Raw genomic sequence first — 25,126 nt, forward strand, 5'->3', positions numbered from 1 at the left:
CGGCTTTTTCGCCGGAGACAAAAAACGTTACAGTAGACGTTTTTTCAAGACGCCGGAATGAGACAAGTTGCCGGATCCGGCAAAAAACGGATGAAACGCAATGCCATCCGGCACGATCCGGCGCTAATGCAAGTCAATGGGGAAAAACCGGATCCGGCATTGCATTTTGCCGGATCCGTTTTTTCCAAAAAAAGCCGGATCGCGCCTGAAGGCAAAAAACTGATATGTGAAAGAGGCCTTATCCCGTGGGTCTCGTTCCACGCTGACCACCATCAGGTGGAGGAAGGAACCGGACTGGTCGCAAAGGGAACGGCCCCTAGCCTAAATCGTATTCCTTTGGGTGCCGATAGCTTTGGTTACTTTATAGACCATTGCCCCTACCACAGTTAGTCCGACTGGAAAGGCAGCTATATAGAATCACAGAAACCGTGAGGCGTTGTCTGAACAGGATTCGCAGCTGCTGGCCCAGAACGATAATTGTGAAGCGCTGGAGTAGAAGAAGGAGTTTAAGCAGCATATAGTTTGGAGACGGCCAGGAAAGCAACACACTGACAGGGAAAGCTGGAAGGGTGCACTTCATCTGATCTGGAAATTGTCTGGACCCCTCACCTGGAGGTCACAGCACTGAAGCGGGCATCTGTACCTAGGCCAGAACTGTGAGTAAAGCCCTTTGAACTACATGTCACTGTGTCCTCCACCTTCTTTCTGCACCTCACACCCAGCTCTGCTACCACCTCAACTCCACACTACCTCACCAGCTACAGATCCATCTCTACTGCCCTGGGACTACAGCTCTACCTTTGGGAGCTTAACATCTTTGCTGCACCACAATATCTGTCCCAGAGAAGCAACACTGTAGCGCTGGTCATTCTGACCAGAACCCACAGGTGGCGTCACGAATCACTTCATAAACTTTATCCCCATTCAACTCTACCCCTTTTACATGACCGCCTGAGGCCATGGACCGGGTCACCGCCGCTGTGACATCTCCCATTGAAGTTAACGGGCCCGGTACCGAGTATCCCACGGCTTCTGGGGCGCATCATATGGCCAGAAAGTAATTTTCCATCACCATTTATGAATAGCACAGCAGTCTGCATCTGCATATAGTTAGCCCTTCAAGACAATCATCTTCAGTACTTATTAGAGCTCCTCTGGCTGTTATAACCTACTGCAGACATGATGAATCACTAGAAACCAGCTTGTGACAGTGTTTCTGAGGACTCTCAGCCCATTCCTCATGGGTAATGGCCTCCAGATCACTAATATTCTTGGGTTTGTATGCTGAAAATGACATCAAAGATTTTCCATGAGGTTCAAGTCATGCAACTGCGATGGCCACTCCAGAATATTCCAAGATTTCTTCTTAAATCTTGATGGACTGTGAAGTATGCTATGGATCATTGTCCTGTTGGAAGTTCTAATGACGCCCAATCTTCAGCTTTCTCACAGAAGGCATGATATTGTAGGCTAGCATTTCCTGATACATAAGTGAGTCCATCTTGTCCTCCACATGCTGCAAGTTTCCAATGCCATAGGAAGTGGAGTAGCCCCATCACCAAGCCCCAGCCATGCTTCTCTATAGACAAAACTGAGCAATTACCCTCCTTCATTGTAGCATCACTGAGTCACCACCATGCTTCACTATAGGCATCACTGAGCCACCACCATGCTTCACTGTTGACATCACGAAGTCACTGCCGTGATTCGCTGTAGACATCACTGCTATGATTCACTGCTATGAATCACTGCATACATCACTAAGACACTGTTATGCTTAACTGTAGGCAGCATCACTGAGCCTCCACCATGCTTCACTGTAGGCATCACTGAGTCACTACCACATTTCAGATGTTGGAGGGCATATCCAGCTGTCAAATGCAGTACTCCAGTTTCCTCTTCCACTCCAAATACATATGTAATGTAAATTGTGAGCCCCAGTGGGAACAGTGATGATGATTTCTGTAAAGCACTGTGAAATATGATGGCGCTATATAAGTACAATAAATAGCAGAGCTCTTTGTGTGTAACATATAATTCAGTATAGGTGTGTAATATGAAGCCATGGCATTGAAGGGAATCAATCTGTCACCAGATTTTTGCCCCCTAATTTGAGACAAGTATACTTTAGAGGCAGGAACCCTGATTCCAGTGGTCACTTACTGGGCTATTTGCTGCAAGTTTGATAAAATCACAGTTTTATCAGCAGGAGATTATCAATAGAGGACTAATGAACCTGCTGCTATATAGTCCTCCAAATTCATGAGCTCTGTATAACTCTGTTCCCAATCCTAGTTGACAGCTTTCTGCCTATGCAGTGTACACAGAAAGCTGTTAATGAGTGGTGTGCGCGGGACTACACAGAGCTCAGTATTCAGAGCACTGCTAGATCTACAGCAGAGGAATCTGTGATTTTATCAAACCTATAGAAAGCAGCCCAGTAAGTGATACATTACATGGCTGGAATCAGGGTCTCTGCTCCAACATTATGCTGCTTTGAGATCAGGTAGCAAAAACCTGGTGACAGATTCCCTATAAGATCACACCTGCTTTTTAATCTCATGAATTTGGCTGGTATTTTTGGATGGAAAAGGTGGCATCCCTTTGTCCCTGAGATTACATACTTTCCCTCATATTACTATATGCACAATGGTTAAAAAAAAAAACCTGTCACCACATCTTACACAAGGATGCTGAGCTACAGGCAACCTCCAAATTAAGAAACATCATGATCTGGAGTTCAATGCCCCACATGATTAGAGGTAAAAAAAAATATAAAATTACTGGTGGACAACCATTTCTGTGGTCCAGAACACAATGTAAACAATATGAAAGTTATTAAAAGACAATTTTAAATCACAAAAACTTCAAAGAGTTTGGGAATACAAACTTATTATCCACACAGGACTTGATCTATCCGGAGGATTTATGACTCACTACAAGATTTGAGGAATCTGCTCTAGAGACAGTGAGGGCACCAGGAATCTGCTCCAGAGACAATGAGGACACCAGGAATCTGCTCCAGAGACAGTGAGGGCACCAGAACTCTGCTCCAGAGACAGTGAGGGCACCAGGAATCTCCTCCAGAGACAGTGAGGGCACCAGGAATCTGCTCCAGAGACAGTGAGGGCACCAGGAATCTCCTCCAGAGACAGTGAGGGCACCAGGAATCTGCTCCAGAGACAGTGAGGGCACCAGGAATCTGCTCCAGAGACAGTGAGGGCACCAGGAATCTCCTCCAGAGACAGTGAGGGCACCAGGAATCTGCTCCAGAGACAGTGAGGGCACCAGGAATCTGCTCCAGAGAAAGTGAGGTCACCAGGAATCTGCTCCAGAGACAGTGAGGGCACCAGGAATCTGCTCCAGAGACAGTGAGGGCACCAGAAATCTGCTCCAGAGACAGTGAGGGCACCAAGAATCTGGTCCACAGACAGTGAGGGCACCAGGAATCTGCTCCAGAGACAATGAGGGCATCGGGAATCTGCTCCAGAGACAGTGAGGGCACCAGGAATCTGCTCCAGAGACAGTGAGGGCACCAGGAATCTGCTCCAGAGACAGTGAGGGCACCAGGAATCTGCTCCAGAGACAGTGAAGGCACCAGGAATCTACTCCAGAGACAGTGAGGGCACCAGGAATCTACTCCAGAGACAGTGAGGGCACCAGGAATCTGCTCCAGAGACAGTGAGGGCACTAGGAATCTACTCCAGAGACAGTGAGGGCATCGGGAATCTGCTCCAGAGACAGTGAGGGCACCAAGAATCTGCTCCAGAGACAGTGAGGGCACCAGGAATCTACTCCAGAGACAGTGAGGGCACCAGGAATCTGCTCCAGAGACAGTGAGGGCACCAGGAATCTACTCCAGAGACAGTGAGGGCACCAGGAATCTGCTCCAGAGACAGTGAGGGCATCGGGAATCTACTCCAGAGACAGTGAGGGCATCGGACCTCTGATCTTACTTTGATATTGTGAATATAAAACTTTCACATCACTAATTTTATTCAATCAAGGATTCATTATCTGAGCTCAGTTTGTTTATTTAAATGACCGTTTATTATGCCATGTGTTTTTTTCTCTTGTAGGCTAAATGCCCACGTTGCAGAAATGCTGCGGAAATGTCTGCAGCATTTCCTCAGCTCCCCGCCGCGGGTGAAACACATATGGAATTCGCATGCGTTTTCCCACAAAACACAAGCGCTTTGCAAGCGTTTTTAGCTTACAGAATGCTTGCGCTTTCCAAGAGATTTGAAGCATCGCTTGGAATGTGATTGACAGGTTGGTCACACACAAGCATAGTGCTTGACATGTGTGACCAACTTTTTACTATTGAGGCTGCCTATGCAGCCTCAATAGTCAAAGATATAATGATAAAAATAATAAAAAAAACAAAAAATAGTGATATACTCACCTTCTGACGGCCCCCGATCTCCTCAGCGACGCTGCCGGCAACTTTCATTCCCGGGGATGCCTTGCGACAATGACCCCAGATGATGTAGCATCACGCGAGAACGCAACGTCATCAGAGGTGATTCGCGCAATGCATCCCTGGGAACGGAATATGCTGGCAGCGTGGCTGAGAGGCGGGACCGAAAGAGGGTAAGTATATCCCGATTTTTTATTTTAATTCTATTTTTTACATGTATATGGTACCCAGGGCATGAAGGAGTCTCCTCTCCTCCAGACCCTGGGTACCATCCCCACATGAAGCGCTCACTTTACGCATGGTGGGCATAGCCACGTGCGTAAAGTGAGCGTTTCAATGCAATCCTATGGCGGCGGAATCGCCGCAATTCCGCAGAAATACTGAACATGCTGTGGATTTTACCGCTATGCGATTCCGCAGGCGGCAAAATCCGCAGCATTAGCACAGCAACTGCGAAATCCCATAGGATTGCATGGGGGTGCGTTTTTTAAGCGTGGCGGAAACGCTTAAAAAACGCAACATGGGCGCACAGTCTAAAACGTTCACATCACTAATTTGATCCAATCAAGGATTCATTATCTGAGCTCAGTTTGTTTGTTTATTTAAATGACCGTTTATTATGCTATGTGTTTTTGTTTTTTCTCTTTTACTGTTGTTTTATTTTTTTTTTTTTTCTGTGTGCATCTATTTGTGTTTCTTCAGAAACTTTGTTACACCATGCCTGAGGAAGAGACCTAAGAAGTCTGGAAAGCTTGCTTTGTAACATCATTTATTTTATTTTTGTTAGCCATTAAAAGGTTTTTTGTTTTTTTTTCTTTTTACCATGTCAGATCGGTTGTAATTTCCACCATCAAGTTAGCTACTGAAAGCTCTTTCTGATGTATAACCTCTCATCATATCATGGCGTTTTTATATAAAAAGTTTTTTAATTAAAAGGTATCATAACTACAAGACAATCTTGTTTTTTCTCACTGAGAGCATTCCTATATACGCACAATGTCACTTTCTGCAGCTCCGTCATCTTGCATACTGCGACATCTTCTTTCCCATTTTCCAAACAACTTTATTAAATTTTTTAAAAAATAACAGTAATATTTTACATTGACATTTAAATGTAGAGATTACAATAGACAATCTTCTTTCCCAGTGGATATGAATAGAACGAAGACGCGGCGGCGGCGGCCGCTCGCTGTCAGTCTGGGAAGCTTTGTATTTCCTGTCCCGATGACTCAGGAAGCAAAACACAGAAGCGTGGAAAGTGAAAGGAGGAAGGAAGCATTCAGCAGAGCCGAGGCTTGGGCCAGGAAAATCCTCATTGTTCTGCACAGGAGAGGCATCGACAGCAGCTGCCGGGACACAAGAAGCTGAACAGGAAAGGTGAACCAGGAGCAAAGAGCGAGTGTGCATCTACCAAGGTTTGTAGGAATCACAGGTGTGCAAAGTGGAAGAGCAATATAACATCTAGGAATCCAGAGAGACGGATCAAGGTTTCCATGAACTCACCCTTAACCTCAATTTAGAAGATAAGTCCCACCATGGCCAGTGCATCAGATGAAACCTCACAGCTCCCTTACGACGGCACGTGCGACGCCTGCGAGCCCGACGAGGCCAAAGAGGCGCTGGTCATCTGTGACGACTGTCATTTTTCCTTTTGTGATTTGCATGCTTCCGAGCACAAGCAACAATACGCGACCCACAGCGTCAGAGATTTCGCGGAGCCGTCTCCAGAAGAAGAAGAGACGACCCCCGTAGAGGAGTCGGAGACTAAAGCGAAGCACAGCGGTCCGTCCGAGAAGAAGACCTGTCCCACACACAAGCAGGAGCTAAGCCTGTACTGCAAGGAGGACTCCAAGATCATCTGTGTGTTGTGCGCCGTGGCTGGAGACCACCGCCAACATCAGCTCATCACCCTCAATGAGGCCTACCTGGAAATGAAGGTATGGAGGCACGCTGGGGGTTGGGGGGTCTTAGACAATGGGACCATGGAGTGGTCAAAAGATTTGCATTTTTTCACGTCTCTTCTTTTTTTTTTTTTGAGTTCTTTGATGTGTTTTGGGCCAAATTCTTCAAAATGGCACAAGTGGTTCATGACTTTTGCGCAAAATGCTATTTCTTCTTGTCTTTAGCCTTTTTTTTTTTTTTCAGCGTAAACAAAATTTGCATGTCCCTCTAAAATGTTGCAAAGTTTGCGCAAAAAAAACCCTGCAAATATTTCAAAAGGACCTATCATTTAATATAACAACTATTAACCTGGAGATATGGGGTTAATATGCAGGTTAATAGCATTCTGACACCCTGTATCGCCGGCACCGAGGCCGACAGGAGGAAATGAACTTTATTCTGGCAGCTTTTGGCATCTAGTCACAGGATTGGCGCCGGTGTAACGGGCCAGATTAACCCCCTGCCCAGAATATACCCGGGGTTAAAGTGGCCTAGGTCAGTTTATACCCCTCTAGGCCAGAATATGCCCCAGCTGCTATAGATCAGATTTTTCACACTTTTGAGAACTATCAAAAACGGGGCCCAAGGCAGCACCCGGGGGGGGGGGGCAGAGACAGCGAACGAGGTCCCAGGCAGCACAGGGGGCCCCAGACATCGCACAGGATTGACTGATAATCTCAAGAACGGGGCCCCAGACATTGCACAGGGGGGCAGAGACAGCGCACAGGGGCCCTGCACACTGTCTCTTTCCCCCTCCTTGCGCGCAGCCTGGGGCCCCCCGTGCGCTGCCTGGGGCCCCCCGTGCGCTGCCTGGAGCCCCCCATGCGCTGCCTGGGGCCTTGTGTGCTGCCTGGGAACCCGTTCGCTGTCTCTGCCCCGTGTGCTGCCTGGGACCCCATTCGCTGTCTCTGCCCCCCTGTGTGCTGCCTGGGACCCCATTCGCTGTCTCTGCCCCCCTGTGTGCTGCCTGGGACCCCATTCGCTGTCTCTGCCCCCCCGGTTGCTGCCTGGGGCCCCCGGTTGCTGCCTGGAGCCCCCCGTGCGCTGCCTGGGGCCTCGTGTGCTGCCTGGGAACCCGTTTGCTGTCTCTGCCCCTGTGTGCTGCCTGGGACCCCATTCGCTGTCTCTGCCCCCCCCGGTTGCTGCCTGGGGCCCCCGGTTGCTGCCTGGAGCCCCCCGGGCGCTGCCTGGGGCCTCGTGTGCTGCCTGGGAACCCGTTTGCTGTCTCTGCCCCTGTGTGCTGCCTGGGACCCCATTCGCTGTCTCTGCCCCCCCGGTTGCTGCCTGGGGCCCCCGGTTGCTGCCTGGGGCCTCGTGTGCTGCCTGGGACCCCATTCGCTGTCTCTGCCCCTGTGTGCTGCCTGGGAACCCGTTTGCTGTCTCTGCCCCTGTGTGCTGCCTGGGACCCCATTCGCTGTCTCTGCCCCCCTGTGCGCTGCCTGGGGCCTCGTGTGCTGCCTGGGAACCCGTTTGCTGTCTCTGCCCCTGTGTGCTGCCTGGGACCCCATTCGCTGTCTCTGCCCCCCCGGTTGCTGCCTGGGGCCCCCGGTTGCTGCCTGGGGCCTCGTGTGCTGCCTGGGACCCCATTCGCTGTCTCTGCCCCTGTGTGCTGCCTGGGAACCCGTTTGCTGTCTCTGCCCCTGTGTGCTGCCTGGGACCCCATTCGCTGTCTCTGCCCCCCTGTGCGCTGCCTGGGGCCTCGTGTGCTGCCTGGGAACCCGTTTGCTGTCTCTGCCCCTGTGTGCTGCCTGGGACCCCATTCGCTGTCTCTGCCCCCCCGGTTGCTGCCTGGGGCCCCCGGTTGCTGCCTGGAGCCCCCCGTGCACTGCCTGGGGCCTCGTGTGCTGCCTGGGACCCCATTCGCTGTCTCTGCCCCCCTGTGTGCTGCCTGGGGCCACGTGTTTGATGGTTCTCAAAAGTGTGAAAAATCTGATCTACAGCATCTGGGGCATATTCTGACCCGGAGGGGTATAATCTGGCCTAGGCCACTTTAACCCTGGGTATATTCTGGGCAGGGGGTTAATCTGGCCTGTTATACCGCCACTGGTTAAGTCGTCGCTCTGTGTATAGAGCCCCCGGCACTGACTGACAGCCGGCTCTATTGCTGAGCTGCTGTCAGTCAGTGCCCGGAGCGTGATCACAGCCGCCGAGCTTTATAGACTGAGCGGTGACTGAAACCGCATCGGCGCAATTCCTGTGACTCAAAGCCGAACGCTGCCTGGGAGCGTATGATTCCAGCAATGTGTGATTGACTCTGAAATGCAGAGAAAAACATACTTTGAAAGACAGAAAAAAATGCCCTATGCAAAAAAAAAAAAAACAGCATAAAAAACATAAAAAGTTCTTTTTCAGCCATTTGTTTTTCAGCCCGCGATATCCACGTCAAAAACTTCTTTGTGAACATATCTCAAGGCTTCCATCAGAGCCATAGCGTGGGTTCACCTGGAAGTTTTTGATGTGGATTTTGAAGCAGATCCGCTAAACAATCCACACACAAAACATACCACATAAATTGACTTTTTTTTTTTGTTGTTTTCACGTGGAAAAAGTTGTACAATTTATAATAATCTCCCATATGGTGCAGGATTTTTTTTTTCTTGGTGGAAAAAAAACGCTCCAAGTTTGACAACTGAAACAGAAGAAAAAAAAATGCCCCATGCGTGGAAAACTTATCGAACAACACAATTTTTTTTTTTTTTTTTTACTTGGAATGTTCAGCCTGAAAAAAATCCACTTAAAAAAAAAAACTTATTTTTTTCCTATTGAAATAAAAATGAAGCTTATTCATAGGGTATTTGAAGCAGAAAAAAACCCTCCGTATGAAATTAACCCTGAACCCCCTGAAACCCACCACCAATTAACACACAAGATGTATACATGGCCAAATTTATGGAGTTAGCACACTTCCTTCAGGAATGTGTAATTGCGGAAAGGTAATCAGGCTAATGCCATATCTGCCCACCGGAATGAGTTGGCATGAAGTAGACTTTGGGACCAACCCAAGCTCAACCGAGCCGAGGACCTGCCTCCGAGGAGCAATCCTGTCACAAAGCATTTGGCATGCCGTGGGCCGCAAACCTCTAGGCGTGTACAGTGCCACCATTTATTGAATAGGTATCTAAATTCCTGGATCGGGGCTTCCCTCCCATCTTAGCCTTAGCTAGACCTTCATCTACCCCTTTAGATGAAATGTCCCTTGTATAGCCCATCATACACCCATAGCTGCCAACTATCCCAAATTTGCTTGGATTGCTCTAATTTTTTTTCATACAATCCCAGCAAAAATTGTGAATATCTCCAGATCAGAGTAGGCCTCATTAGATAGTAAATCAGGCCCGCTTACCCATAGCAACCAATCAGAAGCCAGCTTACATTTCTCAAACTGCTGTGGAAAAATGAAAACTGTGCTTTGATTGGTTGCCATGAGCAACGGGGCTTGTTTTTAATGTGAGATGAGTTTTAAGGGAACGCTCACATCTGCGTATAACAAGTAGCTGAGATTCTCAGCCAGAAAAGTTGGAGAGTGTCATGCATTTTTTTTCTCACCTAGTCTCAACATCCGTATGCCATGCTAGTGTTTTTCCCATCACCTAGCATCCATATGACTTCCGTATGCAATGCGTTTTTAACATCAGCATTTACATACAGTAATTCTCTGTCATTTCAAGCTAGTTTATTAATTAATAAAACAATCTCATATACATATATAGATAGATGTCACTGAGATATATAATCAGTGCAGTGTGTGTAGCTTACTGTACATGTATTTAGCTAATGGTTAAAAAAAAAAAAATGGCGTAGGGTCCCCCATACTTTTCTTAACCAGCTAAGGGAAAGCCGACAGTTGGGTTGATATAGTCTGGGAAGGAGGCAATAAACATGGAGCTTCCTAGGCTATTAATATCAGCTCACAGCTGTCTACTTAGCCTTTCCTGGCTATTAATAAGGGGTAACTGCCTCAAAAAATGATGTAGGGTCCCCTCTATAATTAATAACCAGCAAAAGCTAGGCAAACAGCTGTGGACTGATATTAACAGCCTAGGAAGGGGGCCATGAATATTGGCCCCCTCCTAGACTAAGGATTTTGGCCCCCTCCCAGACTAAGGACATTAGCTGCCCCTGAAATGGCTCATCCTTAAGATGTGCCAGTTCTGGTTCTTAGCCTCCTTTTCCCACTTGCCCTGTTGCGGTGGCAAGTGGGGTAATAGTTGTGGGGTTGATGTCAGCTGTTTTATGTTCTCTGACATCAAGCCCACCTTACTAGTGTCAGTGCTCGGCACTGAAGCTGCATTCGCACACGCAGCTCAGTGTCTCTTGGATGACAATTATGTGACCGCTCATCAAAGCATCAATAAATGGTGGTTGTACATCCAATTGGAAGAGTGTTTCAAGTTGGGTACCAAAAGGCTTGTCCAGTCCGCAGTGTTGTTCAACATTTTTTATAAATGATCTAAATAAGGAAACTGAAGGTAAACTGATCAAATTTGCAGATGATGTAAAGCTAGGAGGATAGCTAACACTAGAAAAGACAGAGAAAGGATTCAGTAGGATCTAGATAAGCTTTAACAATGGGCAGCGACTAATAGAATGGTATTTAGCATGAAGAAATGCAAGATTCTAGATCTGGGCAAGAAAAACGAAAATTACATCTATAGAAAGGGAGGAATAGAACTAAGCAACAGCATGTGTGAAAAAGACTTGGGTATACTAATAGATCAGATACTGCACATGAGTCAACAGTATTATGCAGCAGCAAAAAAGGTAAACACAGTTCAAGGATGTATTAAGAGAAACATAGAGTCTAGATCACGTGAAGTAATTATCCCCCTCTACTCCTCCTCGGTCAGGCCTCATCTGGAATATTGTGTCCAGTTCTGCGCACCACATTTTATAAAAGACATTGAAAAACTGGAACAAGTTCAGAGAAGATCTACCAGGATGGTGAATGCACTGCAAAGTATGTCCTACGAGAAATAGGTAAAGGATTTGGGAATGTTTAGCTTCCAAAGAAGAAAGCTAAGAGGAGACTTAATAGCTGTCTACAAATATCTGAAGGGCTGTCACAGTGTAGAGGGATCATCATTATTCTCATTTGTACATGGAAACACGAGAAGCAATGGAATGAAACTGAAAGGGAGAAGATACAGATTAGATATTAGAAAAAACTTTCTGTGAGGGTGATCAATGTGTGGAACAGGCGGCTACGAGAGGTGGTGAGTTCTCCTTCAATGGAAGTCTTTATACAGAGGCTAGACAGACATCTGTCTGAGATGGTTTAGTGAGTCCTGCATTGAGCTGGGGGTTGGACACGATGACCCCGGAGGTCCCTTCCAACTCTAACATTCTAGAATTCTGTGAATGTGCAGATCCGGGAAATATTTTTGAGCTGGAGTCGGCGGGTGGTGGAAAGGGCTTGGATATGTGGTTTGATGGAGATATCAGAGTGAAGGGTTACCTCGAGGCTTGTGGGACTTTGGAGAGTGGGCAGCCATTGACTTTGATGGAATAAATCTGTTGGGGAGGTTGAGTGAGATGGTGAAATACTGAAAGCCAGGGGACTCTATGAACTGTCCCCTGCTGAAGATGTAGATGGAGAAGAGCAGGGGTCCTAGGACTGATCCTTGAGGGGGACACCGACAGAATGGGGGATGAGATGAGGAGGTGGTGTGTGAGTGCGAGATGCAGAATGGCCGGTGTGTTAGGTAACTTTATAGTATCTTTCTAAACTTCAACTTGTGCCGCACAGGGCTATGTCGATTGACAGAAAAATAAAAAAAAGTTACCAAAGAAGGGGAGGGAAAAAAAAAACATAAGCGCAAACATGAAAAATTGCCTGGGTGTTAAGACTTAAAATAGCAGAATTGTAGGTGGGATTTCGCGAAACCCCAGCGTGTGGGAACGTACCGCACCTTTAAGATTATATCTGGTGGGTGAGACATTGAGTACCAAAGCAGGGGTTAACAATGCCCAGCATTACAAATTGTAAGGACATGTTGGGAGTTGTAGTTTCACAACAGCTAGAGTGCCCTTGGATAGAGCATATTGTTTAATGGTTGCGCCCAGTGACCAGGGTATGTTGGGAGTTGTAGTGTTTAGTGCTTTTTTTTCTTTTTTTTTTTTTTCAGAGAATACCACAATCTTGACGTGTAATTTAAACTCTCATTGATTTTTCTGTTCTGCGTATCGTGAATACAGAATTTCATCTGCATTTTTTTTGGCTTATAAATCCCAACACATGCGTTTCAGGTCGTTAATTGATCTCAGGTAATGACAGTGCGACTGGTGCAGCTTTCATCTTCCCCGCTGCCTCAGCATGAATGTCACACCCCGACGCGCGTTAAGTGCCAAATTATCAAATTATCATACCGCACAACTGGGCTTTGAAAAAGACTTGACGGGACGGATAGACATGTTTTCGCTTTGAGCGTATTCTAGAAAAATCCAGACAGTTTATGAGTAATAATGGGGGCAGTGAAGATGACTTACTGTTCTCTAACGAGAGAAGCAAGAGACGTGGAAGTAACGAAACTGGAAAAAAGATGGGATGTGGACCGGAAAAAGAAGCAAAAAACGTAATATTTGCAATATAATGGGAAGTTTCCAAGATCTCTGCATGCTTTCATTCAATAGGAACTTTGATTATTTGCTTCCAGTTTATAAATATATGTCCTGGTTACGGGATGAACACAAAGGTTCAAGACTTAAAGGGGTATTCCCATCTCCAAGATCCTATCCCAATATGTAGTAGGTGTAATAATAATATTACTAAATACCTCCAATTTAAAATGTAATATAGTTTTTCTGATTCACTGTGTCTCTTTCCTCAGGAACAGGTGATTTGTCATGGGGGGCAGGGAAGGCAGATATGAGACTTGTCAGAGGAAGGAATGTCTGGATTGTGAACTATTTATATAATTTGGGAATTTTTGGGGGGAAGTGTTCTGCAATCCGTGACCTGACATTTGTATTCTAAAAAGTCTTTAAAAACTTATTGATGCATTAAACTTATTATACATTTTTCAAACGAGCGCCCTCGTCATAAAAAGATGCCAGCGGAAAGTTTCCAACAACTGCGTGAGAAGTCAGTAGAAGCATATATAGCAGTTGGCACATTGTCCATGTTGCCATCACCCTAGCTTGTCTGCGATATGGCCAAGAAGTTACATGCAGCCGTACATCACCAAGCACAATGCCGAGCGTCGGATGGAGTGGTGTAAAGCCGCCACCACTGGACTATGAAGGAGATGTGTTCTCTGCAGTGACGGATCACACTTTCAACTTTGTGAGAACATTTTTTTTTTTTTTTTTGGGGGGGGGGGGGGCCTTTATTAGGCCAGATCACTGTATTAGGCAGACCCCAGCCTGAACTGGTGTGGGGTATTTAAACCAGTACCGTCCACAGAATAGCTATTTCTTAGTCCTATTGTCAGGTGATTTGTAACCTCTGCTGTAATAACCGTCTCCTTCTTTCTTGTAGAATAGAAAACCCGCTGACCTGAAGCTTGCCATGGGCGAAATGGTGGAGAAATTAAAGGAGAAATGCGGCAACTCCAAAGTAAGTGAGGGCGGGTGTATGTGTCCTGCCCTCTATTTCCGCGTCCCCTGCTTTCTCTCTCTCGCTTTCTTGCTTTCCACGCTGCCTGGGAAACGGTTATGAAAGACTTAACTTTGGGTTTGGATACCATTCAAGTAGAGTCATCTCCTGTATAATTAATGGGCTCGTTGGGGCGTATGTAATCAGTCGCTAAGGAACACGACAACCATTTCCTCCCGCTGCCTTAGACAATTGACATGGTTTAGCTATACAAAAAATGCCATCCGAACGCAGAAAATCACATGCACTAATTAATTCGCGACCTCCGACTCGTTGCGACGCAGTGCGGAGAACGGATTTAAAGGCTGATCTCCTCTTCTAACTTCAGGAGCGCACTGCTTCTCTGCCACCATGCTTGCTGGGTGGTGCTGTGCTCCTGATGATTGACAGTTTGGACCAGCAGTATGAATGTGCCGCTAACCCGAAATTTGCTTTCTCTGATGCTGCTAAAAGAAGTAGCTTTGCCTTGGCAGCATCGGAGGAATGGATGGACACTGAAGCCGGCCAGTTTGCTGAACCTGACCAGCTTCATCGCAGCGCTCGCAAGCTCTACAGCAAAGTGCTTGTAAGCGCTGCGTTTCTAGCCTAGGAGACTGACCACTTGTGATGGACTGCAGAGGTGGCCAGTAACCTAGGCAAACCTAGGTTACCACTGGCCAGTAACCAAGCCCAACTGACCACTCCATTCCTATTGCCCGAATCGTTCTTTTTGGGGTATGTTCACATGTAGCAAGTGCGCAGCTAAATTTCCCTGTGGATTTGCTGGTGGAAATTCAACAGCGTATTCAAAGTGGAAGACATTTTAATGAATCCCATCCACACACTGCAGATAATTTTCCGTGTGGAAATCTTCAGCGCATCAACTCTTTCTGCAATTTTTTTTTTTTCACAATACGTAGGGTGAAATCCGTGGCAAATCTGTTGCAAAAACGGGAAGAAAAAAGGTATTACCCAATAAACAGCTGTAAACTAAGAGGAACCTGCGAAAGGTGTTCCCTTCTCTACAGCGCCATCACTGGGGACATGCAGCATTGCACGTTGCTCATTGAATTTCATGGGCTGTCATTGTAATTTATAGAGAAGCCAAATCCTGCGCTCTTTGTAACGTTGTAATGTTCTGCAAACAATTACGATTTTGCTTTCCGCTCTTCGTTTTTCCCCGAGTGATAGGAGCTAATTTTCGATAGTTTTTTTTATGGTTTTTAAGACGCGTTGCTCCAACACTTCCATCTCCGATCTGATCATGAGGAGAAGCACATTGCAGTCTGAAAAAGATAAAATAGAGCGAAAATACTGATCAGTCTCAATCAGTTTGCTACCGATGTTCAACATATTTGTCCTATGGGTTTGTATATTCTTGCGTTCTGAAGCCGCCTCAAGGGTAATGCAGGCCTTTGGGCAAAATATTTTTTTTTGAAGAACCATCCCAGGTTATAGTGTCATATAAGGCCTCTTTCACACATCCGTTTGTCTCCATCAGTCAAAATCCGCCGTTTTGCAAAAAAAAAAAGGATCCGCCATTTTTCTTGGCGGATCCGTTTTTTTTTCTCATTGACTTGCATTATCGGCGGATCTTGACGGATGGTCATCCGTTGGATCCGTTTTTTTACGGATCTGCCAAAATGTTGGCGTCCGCAGACAGGACGGACAATGAAACGTTTTTTTGGTGGCTGGATCCACATTTGTACACTGCGCATGCCCGGAAGAATCTCTCTCTCCTTTCTCTATCTCTCCTTTCTCTATCTCTCCTTTCTCTATCTCTCCTTTCTCTATCTCTCCTTTCTCTATCTCTCCTTTCTCTAGCTCTCCTTTCTCTAGCTCTCCTTTCTCTAGCTCTCCTTTCTCTAGCTCTCCTTTCTCTAGCTCTCCTTTCTCTAGCTCTCCTTTCTCTAGCTCTCCTTTCTCTCTCTAGCTCTCCTTTCTCTCTCTAGCTCTCCTTTCTCTCTCTAGCTCTCCTTTCTCTCTCTAGCTCTCCTTTCTCTCTCTAGCTCTCCTTTCTCTCTCTAGCTCTCCTTTCTCTCTTCTCTCTCTTCTCTCTCTTTTCTCTCTCTCTCTTTTCTCTCTCCCTCTTTTCTCTCTCCCTCTTTTCTCTCTCCCTCTTTTCTCTCTCCCTCTTTTCTCTCTCCCTCTTTTCTCTCTCCCTCTTTTCTCTCTCCCTCTTTTCTCTCTCCCTCTTTTCTCTCTCCCTCTTTTCTCTCTCTCTCTTTTCTCTCTCTCTCTTTTCTCTCTCTCTCTTTTCTCTCTCTCTCTTTTCTCTCTCTCTCTCCTTTCTCTCTCTCTCCTTTCTCTCTCTCTCCTTTCTCTCTCTCTCCTTTCTCTCTCTCTCCTTTCTCTCTCTCTCCTTTCTCTCTCTCTCCTTTCTCTCTCTCTCCTTTCTCTCTCTCTCCTTTCTCTCTCTCTCCTTTCTCTCTCTCTCCTTTCTCTCTCTCTCCTTTCTCTCTCTCTCCTTTCTCTCTCTCTCCTTTCTCTCTCTCTCCTTTCTCTCTCTCTCCTTTCTCTCTCTCTCCTTTCTCTCTCTCTCCTTTCTCTCTCTCTCCTTTCTCTCTCTCTCTTCTTTCTCTCTCTTCTTTCTCTCTCTCTCCTTCTCTCTTTCTCTCAGTCTGAACAACGGTCCAGTGTCACATGTTCCTGTCAGTCCGCTGACGGATCCGTTTTCCGCCATTTTGGCGGTCAACAACTGATCTGAAAGACGGATGTGTGAACAGGCCTAATACACGAATAACTTACACTGGATAATATATGCACCAATCACATATGACATTAAGCCCACTCACAGGTGACGGGAATAACATTCATTATTATGAATATATCTAAGGGGTTTTCCCACTTAAAAAGTTCATTTTAATTAACAGCGGCAGGGCAGACGGCCCGATGTCTCGCCACACCCAGCATATTGCATGCTCTGTCCTTTTTTTTTTTTTTTTTCTTCTTTGGATGTGCACTCCTCCCATTTGGCACAGGTGATTTTAATTAGCAGGAGACTGCAAAATAATGGGTCTAGCCCATTTTTGCTCTCACTGAAGAGCTTGCTGGAGGTGAGTTTCACACATTTGGTGTTGGTGCTGTGTGGCGGCCATTGTTGCTGTGGTTCTGTGCTGGTGGAGCTGCGTGGTCTAGAGTCATGGGGACTCCGTTTTGCAGCATGGTGCTGTGAGACACCGGGCCATCCGCCCTGCCGCTGTGGCGGTGGTTGGTGCACGGCTCCACTCCGTGGGAGCGATGGGGACTCCTTTCATTTGGTGTTGGTGCTGTGTGGCGGCCATTGTTGCTGTGGTTTTGTGCTGGTGGAGCTGCGTAGTTTGGTGATACCAGGCCGTTTGCTCTGATGGTGCATTGCTGCTGTGGCGGTGGTGGGTACACGGCTCCGCTCCGTGGGGGCGATGGGGACTCCTTTCATTTGGTGTTGGTGCTGTGTGGCGGCCATTGTTGCTGTGGTTCTGTGCTGGTGGAGCTGCGTGGTCTGGAGTCATGGGGACTCCGTCTTGCAGCATGGTGCTGTGAGACATCAGGCCATCCGCCCTGCCGCTGCATTGCTGCTGTGGCGGTGGTGGGTACACGGCTCCGCTCCGTGGGGGCGATGGGGACTCCTTTCATTTGGTGTTGGTGCTGTGTGGCGGCCATTGTTGCTGTGGTTTTGTGCTGGTGGAGCTGCGTAGTCTGGTGATACCGGGCCGTCTGCTCTGATGGTGCATTGCCGCTGTGGCGGTGGCCTGCGCATGGCTCCGCTCCGTTAGGGCGGTAGGGCCCACCACCAGGATTGAAGTGATGTGGCAGTGGGCTTCACTGATCAGAATGTTAAACTAAGAACCTCATATTCAGTTATATATATTTTTGCCGAGAGGCATTAGATCACTGTATGATTTTCGGAGGTCCGGCCCTCTCTCTCTCTTTTTTTCAGCACAATCTAAAAAATGTGCCCTTGCTGTGTACTGTGTAATGGCCGTGTCTGACCGTACAGGGACATAGTCTGATCATACCACAGCTCCTGGGCCATGGGGGGGGTAGCAAGAGATAGCAAGAGAGTATACAGACATTATGAGAGGCCGCGGACTTCCATGGGGGACGGTGTCACGCGGCTGGGACCCGGTCCGTGGCCCCAGGTGGTCAAGGGCAATTGTTTGTGTGGTATTTAAGGAGATGGGAATAAAGTTTGTTTGGATACGTGACGCCACCGGTGGTATTCTGGTCAGAAGTGACCAGCGCTGCGGTGTTGCTCCTCTGGGATGGATGTTGGGCGCAGCTATGATGTTGTAGCCCTCCACAGGTAGGGCTGTAGTCTCAGAGCAGAGTAGATGAAGTTGTTGGTAGGATTGTGGTGTGGAGTGGAGGAGTGGCGCAGGAATAAAATGGAGGACACAATCGCATGTAGTTCAATGGGCTTTTCTCACAGTCTGTCTGCAGTACAGATGCCTGCTTCAGTGCTGAGTCCTCCAGGTCAGGGGTCCAGTAAACTTCCAGGTACATGAGTACACCCCCCCAACACTCCCTTTCAGTATGTTCCTTCCTAGGCCGTCTCACCGTACTGGTTTCCTCTCCTTTCTCCCTTTCCAGCACCTTCACAGTCAGTGTCCCAGGCTAGCTGCCGCGGATCCTGTCAGAATTCGTCACTCAGGCGGTTCCTTGATCCTATGTGGCTGCCTTTCTGGGAAGGTAACTGTGGGATTCGCTCTGGTCCATACAGCAACCACAACTGTCAGCTTGCTAGTTAATTGCCTCGCCCCCAGAGTCATTGAGATGATTCGCGACGCCACCTGTGGTTTTTGGTCAGTCTGACCAGCGCTGCAGGATTGCTTCTCTGGGACAGATGGTGTGGTGCAGCAATGATGTTGTAGCCCTCCACAGGCAGGGCCGTAGTCCCAGGGCAGAGTAGGTGAGGTTGGCAAATGAGATAGTGAGGAGAAGTAGATGGTGCAGTGTTAGGCACAGAGATGTAGCAGTGCTGAGTGGGTTGGCGCAGGAAGAAGGCAATGAGACAGATGAATGCAGTTCCACTTTATTTTACTCACGTTCTTGGCACAGACAGGTGCCCGCTTCAATGCCGCGGTCTCCAGATCAGGGGCTCAGCCAACTCCCAGGCAGACAGAATTAACTTTTCCAGCTCTCCCTTTCGTGTGCCTGTTCTGAACATCTCCTTTCTAGCACTTATACTGAAGTACTTGTAGTTGTGTGTTAAACCCAAGTTCCTCCTCTCAGATGTTCCTTGGAACTCTGCTCGCATGACAAGTGACTGTAGCCTGCTTTGGGGACTCCATCCGTCATGTCCCGGCTCACACATAGGTTGCCACCGTGTCTTCGAGTCTTTTGTGGGAATAGAGTGGTCACAGCTCCTATTCCTCCGGTGTCTGCTGCTGGAACATTAGTTTGACAAACAGCCTCGGGGACCGGACCCCGGGCATGCGCTTCAAACTTCAGGAAGGGTTCTGCTCTGACCTTAGTCCTTAGTTCTCTTCTCCTTACGTTCCATTCTAAACTGTCTTCCTTCTGAAGAATCAGGCTTTCTATTGCCCTTTCCCGTGCCAGCAGCTCCAGGTCACTGAGGTCGGCTGCAGCACCTCCTTCCCTCCATCCCTCTCTGGGGATCTTCTCTCACAGACTGACCTTTTCCTAACATTCTCCCCTCTCATGTGCAGTCTAAGCTCCACCCACCTCCCAGCACTCTTCGTGTTCCAAGCAGGGAGCCAAGGGTGCTTTGCTACACTACTGTGCTGTGTGGGATGCAGGTGTTGGAGGCTGGTCAGGTGTCTCCACCTTACCTGGAGATTGGAATACTACACCTCACGAGGAGGTGCAGTACCTCTGTGGCGACTGAACCCTCAGGGGCGCCACATAAGTTCGTTGTTTACTTCGCTAGGCTAGGGGCTGAGACCCTTCTGCGACCTAATTTCTTCTCCCACCTGATAGCAATCAGCGTGGGACTTTAGAAATGTCATTCTTTCCTTCTGGGAGCTTCCCCTCCCAGCCAATCTATCCGGCAGCTCCTCCTGACAGGAGCTGCTCCAAGCGCATCTTTCCTCCTGCTCTTCCCCTGAAGGAACCCTCTCCCTCTAACTATCTTCAAATCTCCTACTCTTTCTCTAAGCTCCGCCCACGCGCTGTTCCCATTGGCTGCTCTACATCACTCCACTTTCTAAGCTCCTCCCCTTTTCCTACCTTCCCCACTAGCTCCCAACACCCTTTCCTAGCCAGACTGGGATGAGGCCCTCCTCCCGTAGGGTACGCCCCGGGGCCCTGACTAGCTAGTGTGTGTGTTGAGTGTGGTCAGGTACCCCCATCTTACCTGGTTGTGAGATACCACACCTCTGGATGAGATGCAGTACGTCTGTGGCAACTGGACCCGCAGGAGCACCACATTTGCAGAAGGGGATCACAGAGGATTATTTTTTTGCAAGATAAATATTCTACCTGGAGAAATAATTATTTGCGATCATGTGCTGTAATATCTGTATACTCTTCCCCCCCCTTCCCTGCCCAGGAGCTGTGGTATGATCAGACTATGTCCCTGTACGGTCAGACACGGCCATTACACAGTACACAGCAGGGACACACATTTATATTATACTGCAGGTCTGGCGAGGTGCTCTCCATATAGGGTGGGTCTTGTGAGGTGTTCCCAGTATACAGCAGGTCTTGTGAGGTGTTCCCAGTATACGGCAGGTCTTGTGGGGTGTTCCCAGTATACAGCAGGTCTTGTGAGGTGTCCCCAGTATACGGCAGGTCTTGTGGGGTGTTCCCAGTATACGGCAGGTCTTGTGGGGTGTTACCAGTATACAGCAGGACTTGTGGGGTGTTCCCAGTATACAGCAGGTCTTGTGAGGTGTTCCCAGTATACAGCAGGTCTTGTGGGGTGTTCCCAGTATACGGCAGGTCTTGTGGGGTGTTCCCAGTATACGGCAGGTCTTGTGAGGTGTTCCCAGTATACGGCAGGACTTGTGGGGTGTTCCCAGTATACCGCAGGTCTTGTGAGGTGTTCCCAGTATACGGCAGGTCTTGTGGGGTGTTCCCAGTATACGGCAGGTCTTGTGGGGTGTTCCCAGTATACGGCAGGTCTTGTGGGGTGTTACCAGTATACGGCAGGTCTTGTGGGGTGTTCCCAGTATAAAGCAGGTCTTGTGAGGTGTTCCCAGTATACGGCAGGTCTTGTGGGGTGTTCCCAGTATACGGCAGGTCTTGTGGGGTGTTACCAGTATACAGCAGGTCTTGTGGGGTGTTCCCAGTATACGGCAGGTCTTGTGAGGTGTTCCCAGTATACAGCAGGTCTTGTGAGGTGTCCCCAGTATACGGCAGGTCTTGTGGGGTGTTCCCAGTATACGGCAGGTCTTGTGGGGTGTTCCCAGTATACAGCAGGTCTTGTGGGGTGTTCCCAGTATACAGCAGGTCTTGTGGGGTGTTCCCAGTATAGAGCAGGTCTTGTGGGGTGTTCCCAGTATACGGCAGGTCTTGTGGGGTGTTCCCAGTATAGAGCAGGTCTTGTGGGGTGTTCCCAGTATACGGCAGGTCTTGTGGTATGTTCCAGAATACGGCAGACCTTGTGAGGTGTTTCCAGTAAACAGTAGGTCTTGTGGGGTGTTCCCAGTATAGAGCAGGTCTTGTGGGGTGTTCCCAGTATAGAGCAGGTCTTGTGGGGTGTTCCCAGTATACAGCAGGACTTGTGAGGTGTTCCCAGTATACAGCAGGTCTTGTGGGGTGTTCCCAGTATACAGCAGGACTTGTGGGGTGTTCCCAGTATAGAGCAGGTCTTGTGGGGTGTTCCCAGTAAACAGTAGGTCTTGTGGGGTGTTCCCAGTATACAGCAGGTCTTGTGGGGTGTTCCCAGTATAGAGCAGGTCTTGTGGGGTGTTCCCAGTATAGAGCAGGTCTTGTGGGGTGTTCCCAGTATAGAGCAGGTCTTGTGGGGTGTTCCCAGTATACAGCAGGTCTTGTGGGGTGTTCCCAGTATACAGCAGGTCTTGTGGGGTGTTCCCAGTATACAGCAGGTCTTGTGGGGTGTTCCCAGTATACAGCAGGTCTTGTGGGGTGTTCCCAGTATACAGCAGGTCTTGTGGGGTGTTCCCAGTATACAGCAGGTCTTGTGGGGTGTTCCCAGTATACAGCAGGTCTTGTGGGGTGTTCCCAGTATACAGCAGGTCTTGTGGGGTGTTCCCAGTATACAGCAGGTCTTGTGGGGTGTTCCCAGTATACAGCAGGTCTTGTGGGGTGTTTCCTGTATACAGCAGGTCTTGTGGGGTTTTTCATTATAAGGCAGGTCTTGTGGGGTGTTCCCAGTATACAGCAGGTCTTGTGATGTGTTTCCAGTATACGGCAGACCTTGAGGGGTGTTCCCGGTATACAGCAGGTCTTGTGAGGTATTCCTGGTATACGGCAGGTCCTGTGGGGTGTTCCCTCATTGATGTCAACAGAGACTGACCACAATGTAGCCCCACTGTTCCCCACAGTCGGCTCACTCTTTACATGCCTGGGAGGACATAGACCTGTGACCCAATGTCATCTCAATTTATGGGTTCATACTTACATTTAACCCAGCTAAAAATATAATAACATAAATGTCCCTTTAATGCAAATTAGCACAAATTTCAGACCCTTTTGTAGCCTAGGTTGTGGGACACCTAAGGTCAAGCCGGCAGCACTGCCTATAGCGGTGGTCGTGGTAGAGAAAAGTACAGTGTTCCTATAGACATATAGCGGTAACCTCAGCACGTGTACATGGATATCCATACACTATCCACAAAGATGTCCCTGATAAAGACCACAAGCTGGTCGAAACGTTGGAGATTATCGGTTGTTTCATTGGTGCCGGATCAAAATAAGATCACATTTGCAGCAAATCTATCTTTGTTTGTCGGTGCCGAGGTTATCTCTGTATACAGATTGTGGGGCAGTCCTGCAAAAATCAGGATGGTTAATAAGTATTCGCCAAAGGTATAGCTAATATGATGCTCTATGTAGGCCACAAATGGGTGTTCCTGCAGTATTGTCGAGGCCCTTGCCTTTGGCGGCAAATGTCGATAACTCCGAGGTGAGTCCTAGCGCCTTAGGTAACATAGTGTGTGTTAAATAGGGGCCCTGACCTTCTACGAGAAACCATTTGCTATCCTTGTAACCTATAGCATGCAGAAATTCAGAATTTAATGACTTTTTCCTGCTTGTCTTTTCAAGCTGATGGATACATTTTGCTAATGCTGATTTTTGCCTCCTTTTCTGGAGCCAGCAGGCACTTCCATTATTCGATTCATCCCCGCTGAATAAAGGTTCGAGAGAATTAATGTTCATGTCGGTCTCTAATTGACGCTCTCGCTAATGTTTGATCGCTCGGGTTAGACATGTCGAAGATGTTTCCTCTCCGCTCTGGATTAGGTCAATTGAAAGGTTTTTCTAAAAGTTGAAATTCTGACAAAATTACATATCGAAAGTCATTGTAGGACAGAGGCTCGCGGGGAAATGACGTCTCCGCTCTCACAAAACTGCGGGATCTCCACTCTTCACAGCTTGAGAGCAATACACATTCCCGCCATGAATGCAGCACTGACAGCGGGATGAATCGCTTGCTGCACAAACAGTGAATATGGCAGAAAATATTATCAAATAACAATTTCCAATGTAAAAAAAAAAATCACTATATTTCCACCTGAGAACACCCCGGAAGAGCAAGGTGTAACGCTTTGAAAATTCGCATAAAATGGGTGGCGTTTATCCACTCTGTTGTAGAAAGAACATTGGGGGCTGGCTCCTGCTGCAGATAGGTGCCTCACAGTCAGTTTGTGAATGGCAGCTGATTTCATGATTTATTAGCTGGGATGAGCAAGTGTCAGAATGAGAACAACAGACATTATAGAGGATAGCAGCAGATAAAGTGCACCCCAGCTTGATACAGTGAAGCTCGGACATCCGTGGCTTTCCAGCAGTTGTGAAACTACAAGACCCAGCATACCCTGGCAGCTGGTTTCTGGATCATTGCAGATTGCTGACCCCTAGGTTTGATGTTCATTCTGTCATATTAACAAACTTTATTCTGTGAATGTAAATGATCTTCTCTGTATATTTGCATTTTATAAACAGGTTGTATGGGAAATTGACCTATATCATAATTGTTTTTCTTATAACTGTATTTTTTGCTAAGAATCATTTTTGTAATTGGGTTTTATTACAAATTTTCCACGGTTTGCCTTCTATAGCCCTTGTGTTGCAATTTCTATTGCTGGATGCAGAATGAGTTAAATGGGAACCATCAGTGAGCTCATTGTGATGTTCCAGCGGGAGAGTTTCTAACTCCTTTTTATCTCTTTTTCTGAGCTCTTCTCGAATGATTCGCGACCACAGACTACATCAAAGTCCAATGTGGAGAGAAACAAAGAGCCTCTAAAAGCAAACGGGGTGCTATATTTTTAATTAAACTTACTTGTAGAAAAAAAAGCTATTGTAATCATCAAATATATGCATTTAAGTAAAAATAAAAATGTCCGCAGAGGTGGACAACCCCTTAGGCCTTTTTCACACTTCAGTCTTTTGACGTCAGTTGAAATCCGCCGTTTTGAGAAAAAACCGGATCCGCCATTTTTTTGGGCGGAATCCTTTTTTTTTCCCATAGACTTGCATTAGTGGCGGATTGTGACGGATGGTCATCTGTTGGATCCGTTTTTTTCTCTTTCTCTCTCTTTCTCTCTCTTTCTCTCTCTCTCTTTCTCTCTCTTTCTCTCTCTTTCTCTCTCTTTCTCTCTCTTTCTCTCTCTCTTTCGCTCTCTTTCTCTTTCGCTCTCTCTCTCTCTTTCTCTCTCTCTCTCTCTCTCTTTCGCGCTCTCTTTCGCGCTCTCTTTCGCGCTCTCTTTCGCGCTCTCTTTCGCGCTCTCTTTCGCGCTCTCTTTCGCGCTCTCTTTCGCTCTCTCTTTCGCTCTCTCTTTCGCTCTCTCTCGCTCTCTCTCTCTTTCTCTCTCTTTCTCTCTCTTCTCTCTCTCTCTCTCGCTCTCTTTCGCGCTCTCTTTCGCGCTCTCTTTCGCGCTCTCTTTCGCGCTCTCTTTCGCGCTCTCTTTCGCTCTCTCTTTCGCTCTCTCTTTCGCTCTCTCTCTCTTTCTCTCTCTTTCTCTCTCTTTCTCTCTCTTTCTCTCTCTTTCTCTCTCTTTCTCTCTCTTTCTCTCTCTCTTTCTCTGTCTCTGTCTCTTTCTGTCTCTTTCTCTCTCTCT

The 25,126-nt window shown here is 47.6% G+C and overlaps 1 protein-coding gene across 1 annotated transcript; it reads left to right on the forward strand.

Annotated features, from left to right (window-relative positions):
- The first annotated feature begins 5,415 nt into the window (after positions 1-5,415).
- Positions 5,416-20,707, forward strand: TRIM44 (tripartite motif containing 44). The gene is made up of 2 exons (XM_073541818.1): positions 5,416-6,357; positions 13,839-20,707. The coding sequence occupies exons 1-2, from the start codon at positions 5,956-5,958 to the stop codon at positions 14,016-14,018; spliced, it is 582 nt and encodes a 193-aa protein (XP_073397919.1). The 5' UTR covers positions 5,416-5,955; the 3' UTR covers positions 14,019-20,707.
- Positions 20,708-25,126: the final 4,419 nt, after the last annotated feature.

Source organism: Dendrobates tinctorius, unplaced genomic scaffold, assembly GCF_039654945.1.
Source record: "Dendrobates tinctorius isolate UK_male_01 unplaced genomic scaffold, ASM3965494v1 ptg000124l, whole genome shotgun sequence".
Classification (NCBI taxonomy): Eukaryota; Metazoa; Chordata; class Amphibia; order Anura; family Dendrobatidae; genus Dendrobates; species Dendrobates tinctorius.